The sequence below is a fragment of the Aulonocara sp. 'chitande type north' Nkhata Bay genome, linkage group LG4 (genome assembly GCF_057382095.1).
Source record: "Aulonocara sp. 'chitande type north' Nkhata Bay isolate Kocher_YH1m ecotype deep benthic linkage group LG4, A_spYH_male_GT1.1, whole genome shotgun sequence".
Lineage (NCBI taxonomy): Eukaryota > Metazoa > Chordata > Actinopteri > Cichliformes > Cichlidae > Aulonocara > Aulonocara sp. 'chitande type north' Nkhata Bay.
Window position 1 is genome coordinate 25,463,757 of NC_141347.1, and position 13,662 is coordinate 25,477,418.

The window sequence follows — 13,662 nt, forward strand, 5'->3', positions numbered from 1 at the left end:
ACCTCCAGCCCCACAAACACCACATTTCCCTAAAAGGGTTGGAGAGCCCCACAAGCCTCACTGAGGTTATAATTGCTCACTCCCTCCAGACCTACATGAAGAGAGAGAGATAAAGTAAGAGTAGGATGGCAGACACAGCGAACGAAAGAAAAGAAAAAGAAATGAGGGAGGGAGAGCAGGTGTGTGTGTGTGTGTTAGTGTGCATGTTCATGCATGTGTGTGGGTGGCAAAGTGACAGGCGATGATTAGCCCAACCAGAGGAGGATATGTGGGAGGGAGTATGTGGGAGTAGTGGGGCTGGTGAGAGAGAGACTCTAGGCAGAGATCTACACAAGTGGATTAAAAGAGCTCTCATACTATATAAACACATAGAAATGGCACATGGTTTATGTACAAACACACAAAACGATGTAAAGTATAAAAGGCATGAATGCACATGGAGTACAGCGCACACCAGGGTGGATTCCTGTGGGAACACGCTTTGTTGTCAAGGTGTTGTAAAGAATCAAGCTAGGCTACACTGTGTGTTGATTTGATAATGAAAACAGGCAACAGAGGCAATCATTTTCACAAAGTAATTTCATCCCTCACTGTGCAAGTGTGTGTGAGGGGGTCAAAGATGACAGGAAAAAATAAAAAGCCAGGAGAGAGGAAGGAGATGGTTAGCATCTGCAGACTCTTAGGTGTGTAGGCGGGACCGTTTGCGCCCATCTCTAACTGAGCTTTTAACAGGCTTTAAAGAGGTGCAACAAGAGCTCAAACTCATACGTGCATGTGTGAACATGCGCAAACAAAAAGAAAACGGGGGGAAAAAGATGCAGATTACCTTTAAAGGACATTGAGCCAGTCAGCTCAAACACAGCTAGTCCACAGAACAAATCAATCCGTTTTAATAGATTCTAGCTTGCTAAGGTAGAATCCATTAAAGCACTCACATCAACTGCATTTCTTACAAGCCTGATTTTACACTTTTGTCTGCTTCTATACTTCCATACTGGAAGCAGAAATTTTGTGTGCTCTCAATTTTAGCACACAGAGGCTGTGGTTTATATGGGTAATTGAGATGCTCCCGGTCTGTGGATATTTTAGTGTTCTACCACCAGCCAAACAGGAAACCCACGGCTCTGGGGCCTAACCCTGTACATACAGTTGAACTTCAGGTCATTATATTGGACGTGACCTCAGGGTGGGGACTCTAAAATGTTGCAAGCAACCGGTTGGAAAACAAAACACTAATTCTTCCTGTGGAAAACACAGAAGCACGTAGAGAACCGCTGGGTGTAACGCACACATGATATAAGAAACAGACAACAAACAACAGGATGCATTATATTTAATTACATCACAATCTTTTTCTTTTTTTTTTTTTTCCAAACTTAATGAGTGAGAATCTCAGTCTTTGCTGTGTCTAGATGGGCAGACAAGAATGGGCAGATATTAAGACAGAAAGGTTTAGTCGTTTAAATATCAAGTTCTTTTCCAAATCCTCCTTGAGGCATAGGTTTTCAGTTGTCTCATACACACGGAAATATCCTACACACAATGGTCTATGTACAATTTCCAAATTTGGCAGCTTTATTTCCGTTATGAATAGGATTTAAATCAAATCCCAGCACACACAGAAACTTCAAGCACATTCAATAATGTGTATTTTTAAGAATAAGGTAGAATTCAGTGCTGTTACAGTCCAAGTGGTTGGTGGTGCAAGAGGAGATTAGACCAGCTGTCAGTTAGACTACATATATATTCTTCTGTCTTTGTGACAACTTCAACCGAGGTTGTCTGGTCACAAAGAGCCAGCTACTGTAAGCAAGGCCGGGTTCAGCATGGAAGTACTGCTGTGAACTTTGGAATCAATAGAAATCCACACAAACGCTGTGAGATATAGAGATAGAGAGAGCGAGAGGATCGCTTGCTGAATAAAACATCCTGAAAGCACTTTTATGTCAGTCCCTGTTGGCTGGGCTGGAGGAAACCCAAACTGTATCTCAGCTCCACAGCAACAAAGGCCCCATCAAATCAACAGCTACTTCTGCGCAGATCAAGCAGCCGAGTGCACAATCAGTGCAAAAGGGAATCTCTTCAAACATGAGCTGATTTCCCCTGGGCTGGGGACAGCAAACACACGCACAGACGCACACAGAAAATCACTGATCACCTAGGAAACTACTCACTACGAGAGCACCAGGTGTTGCTTTTCCAATTGACCTCTATGTTTGCAACCAGAATGCTCACATCCAGACAACTAATTGACATGACATAAGCACTTAATCTAAAGAGCAACACGTCCAGTATACGCATACATTTTTCCACAAAATGAAAGCATGCCATGCAGGAAATGTATCAAACTGGCACTCTCCTACCAAAAATCTAAAAAGACTTTATACTTTTCAGCTTGGTTGAAAGCATCTAACTATGTATGCTGTTGAAAATGACAATGTTCAGCCCGAGCCTCACTGTGCTGCTGATGATACTGCACTCATCATTGTTTTGTTTTTCCTTCCTAGAACATTTCCCTATGAAAAGGAAGCCCGTGTAGTGAAGAAGTCATTTCCTCCATGAGTGAAATGACTAGATTAAAAAGACTAATTAAAAAGCACCTTCTCTATCAACCCACATGTTTTCTTCTTAAATGCTACTCAACTGTCACATTATTTTATACACAGAAAGATAATGCGGCTTCTCTATAAGGCCAATGTAACCAGAAAAAAGGAAGGAAAAAATATAACCCTCCAATAAGATGGAAAGAAAGAAGGTAGGGTCATCATATATACATCACTTACCCAAGTCTTTGGATCCTTGACTCTCACTGGCCAATTCACCCATTCTGACCAGAGCATCAAAGTAGCCTTTGGCAGCAAATGTCACATCTAGAAGAAAATAGGAGTGAGTACAAAAAGAAATAAAGGGGTTATTAGTTTAAAGGTTACAGAACAGTCCACTTTCCATTCTGAAAAAAACCTCACAATGCACAGTTTAGCTTTGTGTAAATACAGGTGACAGCTTTCTATACAGTGATCTCTAGTTTCTCTTAGAAGTATTTCAAACAATAAATCTCCTTTTTTTCCTTTTATGTTCTGTTTCTAGTTTCATATGAAAAATAATAAATGTTGCACCTTTGAGTCAGAATAAAGTATGTGAGCATTTTTTGGGTCACTTCAGATAAATTCATTTTGCTATGAAACCACTCACTCAATATTTTGTAACACCTGGAAACACTTCCTTTGTCCATGTTTTAACAGCTTTTCCATGTCAATTTTTTGTGCCATACCCTGCAGAAGCCTTTTTTAAAACAAGTTTGCAAGTGTGCTTTATTTTCTCCCCTATATATCAGCGGTCCCCAACCCCCGGGCCTCGGACTAGTATCGGTCCGTGAGTCGTTTGGTACCGGGCCGCGAGAGTTGAGGCTCAGGTGTGAAATGTATGGTTTTCAGGGTTTTTAAATTGGTTTTCAGCGTTATTTTGTTATCGTTTTTATCGTTAAATCGGTTTTCCTGGGTCTTTTCACGTGTGTTATGAACAAATCTTTTTTTCGGTACCGGTACTAGTTTTATTTTGTTGTATTTATCCACGACACCTTAAAGGCCGGTCCGTGAAAATATTGTCAGGCATAAACCGGTCCATGGCGCAAAAAAGGTTGGGGACCGCTGTTCTATATCATACAGTAAAGAAAAGCTAAGCATTTATTATATATAAATATAAATAAATGTATATAAAATGCACAGGGGAATATTTATCTCAGGCCTCTTTTTGATCCACGGCCAATAGGTCACATACATACGAAAAAAAGAGAAATCAATAGCTCCTTGTTTCACAAAGGAAAGTAATGTCATGCTGTAAACCACATGCTGATAATCGCCACTGCACTTTTGCTTCTTCCATTCCATTTAATCTTTTATGTCAATATGTTTGAACACCCCACAGCAGGGTGACACAGTGACTGTGTTGGCTGCTGATTGACAAGCCTCGTACACCTGTATAGACAATGATTCCACAGGCTCCCCGCTAGCACTAATGCAAGGCATAAAGCATACAGTGTTTCTAAAATTCTCACATGACATACAGTGAATGCACATGGCTGTAGGTCTCGTGACCAATAAGGGGCTACTCGTGCACACACAGAAAGTTTGACTTTTGCTCCATGCATGCACAAAAACAATCAGTGAAGTTAATCCAAATGTGCAGTCGTTCTGCTTGTATTTGCTCTGCGGCTAAATAAGGAGTCGTCCTGGCTGCACAAATCAATATCCGCCTCAGCCACTATCATTTCAACTGCACCTGACCAGGCTAACAGAGGTCACACAGGGCAGAGTCAGCTTCCAGTGATTTCTGCCTTACTACCATGCAGTCCTCCACCAGTCTGACAATCTCCAGCAAATAATGGCCAGTGCTTTTTGAGGTGAATTCAACAGCAGTCCAGGTGACAGATGGGCCTTTGCCTTTCAGACAGCTCCCAGGTGAGAGGCACATTTACAACAATGTCCTGGCAGGGGCAAGCTATTTCTAGCAGACAGATGCAGCTGCCCTGCAATAAGGGAAGTCTCCTAGGCTGGAAGCCTCGAAGCTCTGCTCCGAGGCTGAGGGACATATGCTAATGCTAATCCCAATTACAGCTGAGTCAATGGCAGGAGATGGCCTGTGCTTCCTTCTTTCTCTACTGCATGGGAAAGACCAGAGAAATAAGAGCAGAGCCTTCAGAGCATCATAGCTGAGTCCTCTTCGTTATGTCAAACAGGCCTCCTGCCTGCCTTGATGTGGAAAGTGTGAATGTGTGAGTGTCAGTTCATGTGAGTTTGCACATGTGTGGTAGGGGGGTTGTGAGAGCTCTTGCAGATCTCCCAGCAACAGACACTTTCTTTTTGCTGATGCTGCTGCAGCAGCATGTGTGATAGTGTCTCTGTAACTGAAGAATGGCTGATTAGATAAGCTGGATCTATACGGGTGGGTCTATCTAATGAAATGTGTGATAAGGGGTTCAGAGAGACAGACGGAGAGGATTATTGGATCTCTGATTGCACGGCAGGCAAATGGTAGGGGAGGGGTTTATTTGAGAGCTACTGATCCTTCACTCATCCTTCACTCTGAGGAGGGATAACACATCTTGATCGAGACAGTAAAGATTTTCTGTAAGTGTGTCAAAATCATCATATTGTCAGGGGACTTGTATAAAAAATTACAGGCTCTGTTGGCTTGGCAGTTAGACTCGGTCAGTCGCAGCATTTGTTGCTTTTACACTTACCAGCCACTGTGAAATTCACTGACTGAATGCTGTGTTGGAAAACCTGTAATACTCTAATACCCAGACCAAGCAGGCCTATCAGTGAAGGCTTTTGGCATTTCTGGTGTGGGATAATTTCAGTGATTGCACCATATGGATATGGTGTGCGCTCCCATCCCCAGCCCCCTCAAATGAGAGCTGCTTAGTCCTTTGGGTTTAGCCAATTCTGCAAAGTGGGTCTTTAATGGCTCTGTGAGAGCCTACCAGTCTGTTTCCTACTTAAACCAAAGACAGGATTAGTTATTGTGCATCAACGGAAAGAAAAAGACTTGTTAGAGAAGAGAACATCCTTAATGGTAGGATGAGTTGGACTGGCAGAGGGAGGTCTTGTTATGGTTGAGGAACACATTGTATGACAGTCTTTTTAAAACTAATTTTTCACACATGCCCTACAATGCCAAATTTTTCTAAACAACGCCCAACAAGGATTTATGTGAGAATGCAAATGCTGGACACAGTCAGATTGAACATGAACTGGTCTTTAAGCTGCTACCTCCCGCAAAGTCCATGTGATGTGGGAATAATGCCTGCACAGTAACAGTTGTGCAAATTCACAGCCAGCAAGTGGTCATCCTGCACATCCTACCTTACCTTGCCTAAATTAAATACAATACAGTACAGTTTCCAGCAGTGAGATAACACTGCTGTGTGCTACATGTGAGAAAGGACAACTCTGTACAATGTCCTGACCTGATTTTCTAAAAGCAGCTCAAATCAGGAAGTAAATTCAAAAGGCATGGCTGTAAGTGTTTGGGATTCCAACAAACAAATGCACAAGCACAAGCACATAGCCAACACAGCCACACACACACTTGTTTTCCTTTGTAAATCTGACTGCTGACAGTGAGCTATCCTCGCTTTTGAATTAGATTAGAGGTCTTTTGTGTTGCTCTGACTACACCTCTATAACCATGTACAAGCAACGCCAGAAGCTCTGCACCAGATGATTAGGTCTGCCTATTTAACATAAGGATAAATTTTGTAGGGTTTTTTTGTTTTGTTTTTTTAAAATGCACAAAAAAGGATATGTAGCTAGATACATAAAGCAAGGGAGAGAGAGAGTGTGTGTGTGTGTGTGTGTGTGTGTGTGTGTGTGTGTGTGTGTGTGTGTGTGTGTGTGTGTGAGATAAAGAAAGAGAAAGAAACAGAGTGTTTTCTTGGCTAAGTGCCTAAATCTGCAGTGAAACAGGAGCATGAAAGAAAAAAAGAAAGGACTTACTGGCAAGGGCCTTCTCATAGTTCTTCCCCATGGCAACAAAGTTCCGTAAGCAGGGATTGAACTGCTCCATAATGGTCTGAAAAAGAAAACAAGAAATAGATGGGAGGTTGGGCATTTACTTATCATTAGACTGTAAGTCAAGAGCAAAGACTTGCATATTGCTTTATTTATTCGCTATTCCACTTTTTGCCTCACATTCTCTTTATATGGAAAGCTTCTCCAGGTGCACAAAAGCAGTTTTCTATAAAGTAAACAGCTATATACAGAACACATACCAGTGTACAGACCAAGAGGCAACCTCTGGGGCTGAAATATGGAGCCAAAGACGACGTGCCAAAAAGCTGCAGTTCCTCAAATGATTACTGGAGGCTTGCTCCGAAAGCGAGTCGGTCCCCATAGACTGCCATGTTAAAATGCCCAACTTCACAGTAGAAATAAACATGTTTACAGCATAGTGCAAAAGGGGGTTTGGTGTCTTAACAAATTCAAATGTAATACGTCTTAAAGTTTTATCTTATTAGGGGTAGGAGTTACTGAACTATAGCTCTCGACCGTGTTTGTAGGGTTGCTGCCTTTTGAATGCCTGACAAAACATCCAGCTTACAGTGTGATTAATTGTACTAACAGCCTTTCCAAGAACTGTGTGCTGCAGTACTGGTTCAGTGAAATTCAAGCATTTTATTAATGGGTTTCTCATTTTTATAATAACCAGTCGCAGAAGTCATATCTTTTGTTTTGGCTGGATCAGTAAGCTACACTGTTTTGCTCTAGAAATACTGTATCCCAATACACTCCAAGGTGCAGTGTAAAATGCTGAGAATGCATGATTCTTGACACTTCTCAACACCACCTCCCTTCTCCTCCCCTCCTTCCTCCTGCACTTCTCCAGGGCTTCCTCCAATTAGCCGGTCCCTAGTCACATAGTCAGGAATAGCCAGGGGGAAAGAGAGACAACTACAACACTGCAGCAGCAGCAGCAGTCTCCGCCAACCATCAATACTGCTGGAGAACACTTTATAATCTACTTCTAGCCTGAATCCACACAGTGGCAAAATAATATGGTAAGGTGCCACTAGTGTCAAGCTAAAACCCCATCAGCCCATCCTGAAAATCATGGGCCTCTTATCCTCACTCAGACTTCAGCATTTTTGCTTTTTCCTTCATTTTTCTGCCAGTTTTTTTCCTTATTGCTTTTTTAAACTGTGCCAAAAGTTGAGCAGCACCATATATGTATGTAATCCATCTATAGTGAAAGTCCAAATGAGTAAGATATAAACTGCCTATTATTTTTCTTTATCATAAGTAATTAAATTACTACACCTTTTTATGACTCTGCTTACAAAAAAAAAAAAAAATTGTAAAACTGGAGCAAACTATAAGTAATAACGTCAAAATGCCAAAAGACAAGTCACCATCAATGACTCATTTACTCTGATTTACTGGTTTAGATCTATACATCTATAGGCAAATGCAATTTAAAAGGTATCAAACTAGGATATAGTTTTAAGTATTGGGTTAGACATTTTTTATTGTCTGTCAACAATATTCTTATAACCAATACCTGATAGACTTTTGCCCTATAAAGGAAAACCATAAAGGCTGAGGAGTTTGTAAAGTTAGAAAGGCAAGGCTGGGATGGATAGGACATGTGCAGAGGGAGGATAGTGGATATAATGGAGAAAGGATGTTGAAGAGGAAAAGAGAATGACCACAGAGGTTCATGGATGTAATGAAGTACGACATGCAGTGGATTGGTGTGATAAAAGAGGATGCTAGGGATGGGGTGCGATAGAAGCAAATGATCTGCTGTGGTGACCCCTAAAGCGAGCAGCCAAAAGAAGAAGTGATGCTTTATTGTAGAGGATTTACATTTTCAAAATGGTCAAGAGAAAAGAGAAAAATAAAAAGGTTGTTGTTCATTCATTATATTAACTAGCAATTTCACACCACTGCCTTCAGAGCTGTGCTGTGCATGTTTTAAAGACCTTGCTAGACCACTGTAATCAATGAAGTCACAAGTTGGTTTGCAGGACAAATCATGTGATGACACTATTCCTCAATTACCCAAACATCTTCTTCTGCGTTATATTATAAACTGGATATAAATACAACTTGTGGGCCACTACTGTGTATATATACTGTTAGTTAAATATCTGTGTAGGTTTGCAATCATCCATGTCATGAGAGTCTTGAGTGCTTTAAAAAGCAAACACCTCCAAAGGGGCCAACCCCCTGTTAGATTTGTATTGTTGATTGTCATTTATGCTTAGAAATATTTACTTATATATGCTTAGAGTTTTGTAATTAGTTGTAGATTGGTAGAGGTTTTGATCCTTGATAGTCTGCAAACTTTGTGTGTATTAGACAGCACTTTGGGAGCATGAGAGGTCATACCGTGTCTTATTGTTTTATGGTAGGATTAACGTAGTTGCGTCTGTTCTAGTCTAAGTGCTCTTTGTTTAGATGAACTGCAGGACTTCCTCACCGTGTTATCTAGGATGAACCATCTAGGGTGAGGGGGAGGCTACCCTCTTCCTGACCAAGGATGTTTGACCCTTTGATCAGCAGTCCACACACACACACACACACACACACACACACACACACACACGGTACTCTTTGTGTGTATGTAGACGTCATATGTTAATGAACTTATGCATATTCATGTAACCTCAATAAAAGAACAGTGGTACGGGAGAACGGACGAGAGCAACTGGGGTCAAGCGAAGGAACGGTGCCTGTCCGGTTCTCTCCCGTGCACGAGAAACATGAAGAAGCTTGCCTACTTGTGTCTTGCTTTGCAGTGTAATTATATTGTCTTCAACGTTCCAGCGGATGGGTTCAAGCTACAAACCTATCACCCCCACTAGGAGTTAAATACCTGAGATTCTCCACCATTTTTTTACATAACTAAAGAAGCTCTGAAGGAAACCAGCAAATGTTTACTACCAATGCTTAAACATTGCTTGTGCTGTTAATTATATTTCAAAGAAACACATCAGATTAATAGTAATTTAGTCTTTGCTCTTGTTTCAGTATTTTGCTTTACAGGGATGTCCCATATCATATTGTCCCTGCTAATGCCAGTAATAAATTTGCCTTTACGTTCTAGCACACTCGGGCATGTCTGAGAGTCAGAGCCATGCGTCCATCTCAGGTGATGATTTAGTACCTAAACAACCTCCAAGAGAACGAAGTACTTTGCAAAACATGCGAGAAAAATGTTCCCGCTAAAACTGAAAATAACAAACTTGTTTCACCACTTGAGACAAAAACACTGTTCGAGACAACCAGGCTACAAAAGGGGGAGAAACTAGCTAGAGATAAGCGACTCACACTTAAACAAATGCTCCACTGAGTACCGCTGGAATGCTCACTAGTTGTGCTCCATATACCAGGGAAAGAGGGCGGTGGATATAAATTCCTTGCTACTTTTGTGTTTATGTTTGACTTGACTGTGTCATCGGATATATTGCTGTATCACTACTACTGCACTATAAACCCGCTGCAGCTGGCACCTTGTTTAAGAAAATTCACACTTCAAATTAGGTAGTCTGACATCAATGACAGTAGCTCATTGGAAAAAAAAAAAAAAAAACCCTTTACACTACTGAGGTTACATTGCTCAGTAGATTAAATATTTTTCTTCCAAATTTTCTGGAAATATTGTAATATAATTTTGAAGCTATACCCCACTCCTATAGCTTTATTTTAGAAACCCACAAATCTCTGCACAACATATGAAGTTTTTTAGCATTTGCTGTGGTCAGAGCAACACTACCAGTGTACCAGTAAGAGTTGTTCAGGATCCTATATTGTTTGGCTAAAATCAGAAGTCACAGCCTTTTAGAGTCCTCCTCCTCTTCTGTTGACTGAGTCTAGCTGTCAATTAAAATGGACTCATGGTAAGTCTACAGTGCACCGTGGAACAACAATACAGTGAGAAACTTTGTTCTTATACAGATACAAGCACACACAAGGCAACAACGTCCTACAGACTCTTCAGTGGTCTGCTTACTCTTCAGTCTGCTTACTTATTTTATTTTTTAATAAAAATAATTGTTTTAAATAAACTTATTGCAAAGTTACGATGAAACAATAGTAAAACGCATATTATAAATTATTCTAATGTTCTCCCCCCGGCTCTGTTAGACTAACACACTCAAAGGATACAAATATAATTGGTTGAGAACCTTATCTCAAGTTCACATAGCACCTCAATACAAATTGTATCCCTGCTTGTTCTACCTCTGGGAAGATAAAAGACAACCCTCAGGACCTTGCTAAGAAAATATTTATTCCTAAATTATTCAGTGCATCTCATTGAAGAGGTTACACAAACGTGTGTATCACAAATTCACAAATACATGTGTGTGTACTCGTGCACACACCTACATTGATACAAGTGGTTATAATAAAGAGTGGTGGTGTTTAAAACTGGTGGGAGGATTACATAAAAAAAAAAAAAATCTAGGCCCAGTACAGCATCATTACAGAACATTCTCCCACTGAAGAGGCCAAAGGTATGTGACACAAGCCTAGCTGCCTTTTCTTCCACGTTCCGAACACACACACACATGCACGCACGCACGCACGCACGCACACACACACACACACACACACACACTCTATAAACAGACAGTAATGCATGCAGCTATGGAGCCAATTTACAGTATTATGCGATTAGCTACTGATATAACTATTATATAAGAGACATGAATTACAATAGAACTTAAATGACATGTAGTTAAGGGAAGTGAAGAAGTGGAAAAAAAGTGAGGTAGTTTCTTTCTTCATCTCTTCCCATTTTTGCTAAATTTGTCATCCCAGTTCTCTTGTGCTACATTGTTACCCTAATTGTGACAGCTAATTGGGAAATGGGGCCAGGAGACACTTAAGGTTGTGCGACAGAGAGGCAGGGAGGGAGAGAGAGAGAGAGCTATCAAGTAGATGACTGAATAGAAAACTGTGAGGATGAAATATTCTATGAATTACGAAGAAAAGGTGTATAATCGGCTACTGTATCCCCCTCTTTTCAAACTCGTTGTATCATCTTCTAATTAAAGAATTCATAAAATAAGAAATAAGTCAAGGCTCGAGTCATTTTCTCCTTTTCTGAGAGGAAGAGTCTGCTCATTTCGTCACTGCCTACACGAAGACTGATTGAATTCATTATCAGCACTCGGAGCAAAAAATTAAGGGAGACAATCAAAGGAGGGCAGACTAATGTCTCCTGCAAAATTAATCAGATCTCTTTGACACCCAGCTGTGCTGCAGAGGTGAGACAGGGAGAATACAGAGAACTGTGGCGTGCATGAGTGCATGTATAAAGGAGGATTAGAGGAAAACTTTATTAGGCGACGTAAAAAATGATTTCTTTCTGCGCACTAAACAAATCAATGTTTCCCCTCACCATAGCAGCAACAATCGAAACAAGGTCGATGCATCTAGATGGCAGATTCAAATTATGGGACATTCATTCATCTCTGCTCACTCTGTTCTCCTCTGTCACACACACACCTACGCACACAAACATTGTAATGACATGCAAAGGGGGCAATTTGAAACTAACACCAGCTGATTAGAACCAGGGGGAATCACGCGCAATCAGAAGCCAGGAAGCCATCATCTGTTCCCTCTCACCCTCCCCTCTCTCATTCCTTCTCACTTCCTCTTCAACATAGCAACTTGTCACAGGCCTAAAAAAAAATTTAATAAATACATAAATGCCCAGATCACATGAACGCTGAATCTGCCATTTACTGCATTTGTGAGGACTGTAAGGACCTATCACATGATGAGAGCCGAAAGAAGCTGCCAGAGCTGCTGATGTTATTAGGGAAGAATGTTAAGAAAGTGGATACTGTGTGGACTGACTAGTGGCAAAAATGCCATTTGCCTTTCTCTTTCTTAATAATGAGGGTGCATAAGCAAAGAATGAGTCTCAGCTGGAGGGCAACTGATACCTGAACTAATTAGTGTACTAGGACCAAATATTTTGGCTCCAGTGTGATCTCCAGTCTAGCTGAGTGCACTGAATGATTATTAACATGATGGGCTCAAGACCGTACACCTCAGACGGGACCTTGACTAAATCATTTCTTGGGAGAAAACCCCTTGCTGGCCAAACGATGTCTCTACAGTGTGGTCACGAAACTCAGACTGTTTAACAGGGATTTTTCTTTTCATATACGTTTCCTTTCATTGTCACATCGACCCATGAATCAAGGTACAAATGAAATCTTTAGACAATTAAGTTAGCTAAAAATTTAAAAAAAAAGAATCTGTGATTGTAGCAGTGGTGCTGGATTTGAATATATCTGGGTACCTGTCAGAGGGTATTCTGGTTGTTTATGCTATGCCATCCTGGGTTTTTCTCCTAAGCCAGTCAATTTGGTGCTAAGGCTGGTCACAGCTTATCAGAAATCATTTTTTTGGTGTTAGAACTAATGAGACAGTTGGCATATTGGAAATAGGACACATGTCTAAGGGAATGCATTCCAAACTTCATCACATTTCACTAGAAGAAAGTAAATTCCATTTAAACGTCACACTTAAAATTAGACAACTGAGTGTTTTGACTTCTTGCGTATACTCAGATAGGATGGGCAGTTTTATCATTTGATTTAAAAAGAAGTTAAGACTTCAAAGCATCAAAGCCCTACAGTACAGTGACATTCCCAGCACTTATCAAGAGACTGTGAAGTACAAGGACTCTAAAGACTAACTGAAGAGCTACTGTAAATCTGAAACACAGTAAACTGCAAACAACAATGCAAAGCATGCGCTTATGTCAGAGGTATACGCTTTGAGCAGATGCCAATGGCCAGTTCGCAGTTTCGCATACTTAAAGCTTTACTAATGCTGCAGAAGGTACATCATGTGCTCTCAGTGGAAGCCAAGGTAAAAATCAAATCTCAGAATACCACATGAATGCGTGTGTCCTTTCCAAGTTCTCTTGAAGGGAGAAAACTTTAACATTATGAGCAGAAAAAAAGAAAAGTTTGTAGACTTCAAAAACAGCTCCTCCATTCCTTTGTTATGGAAGCGTGCACACTCAAGTGTTGCGCATCACTCATGTCAAACACAGGCATCGATATAAAATAGAACAGAGACGTTCTTCCTATAACAATGTGCTTTGGTTGCAACAACTCCTGACAGTTTC

General features: G+C 40.8%; 1 protein-coding gene across 5 annotated transcripts in view; it reads right to left on the reverse strand.

Moving 5' to 3' along the window:
- The window catches only part of LOC147332711 (BAR/IMD domain-containing adapter protein 2-like), a 52,092-nt gene that overhangs the window by 30,262 nt on the left and 8,168 nt on the right, over positions 1–13,662 (reverse strand). For all 5 annotated transcript variants that reach the window (XR_015128835.1, XM_086289381.1, XM_086289384.1 and 2 more), the window contains exons 2-3: positions 6,498–6,573; positions 2,784–2,870 (exon numbers count right to left, since the gene is read on the reverse strand). Coding sequence is in view for 4 of the 5 variants with exons in the window: in XM_086289381.1 (XP_086145507.1) it covers positions 2,784–2,870; positions 6,498–6,573 (163 nt within the window). In the remaining variant the exon portion in view is untranslated. The remainder of the gene's footprint in view (positions 1–2,783; positions 2,871–6,497; positions 6,574–13,662) is intronic.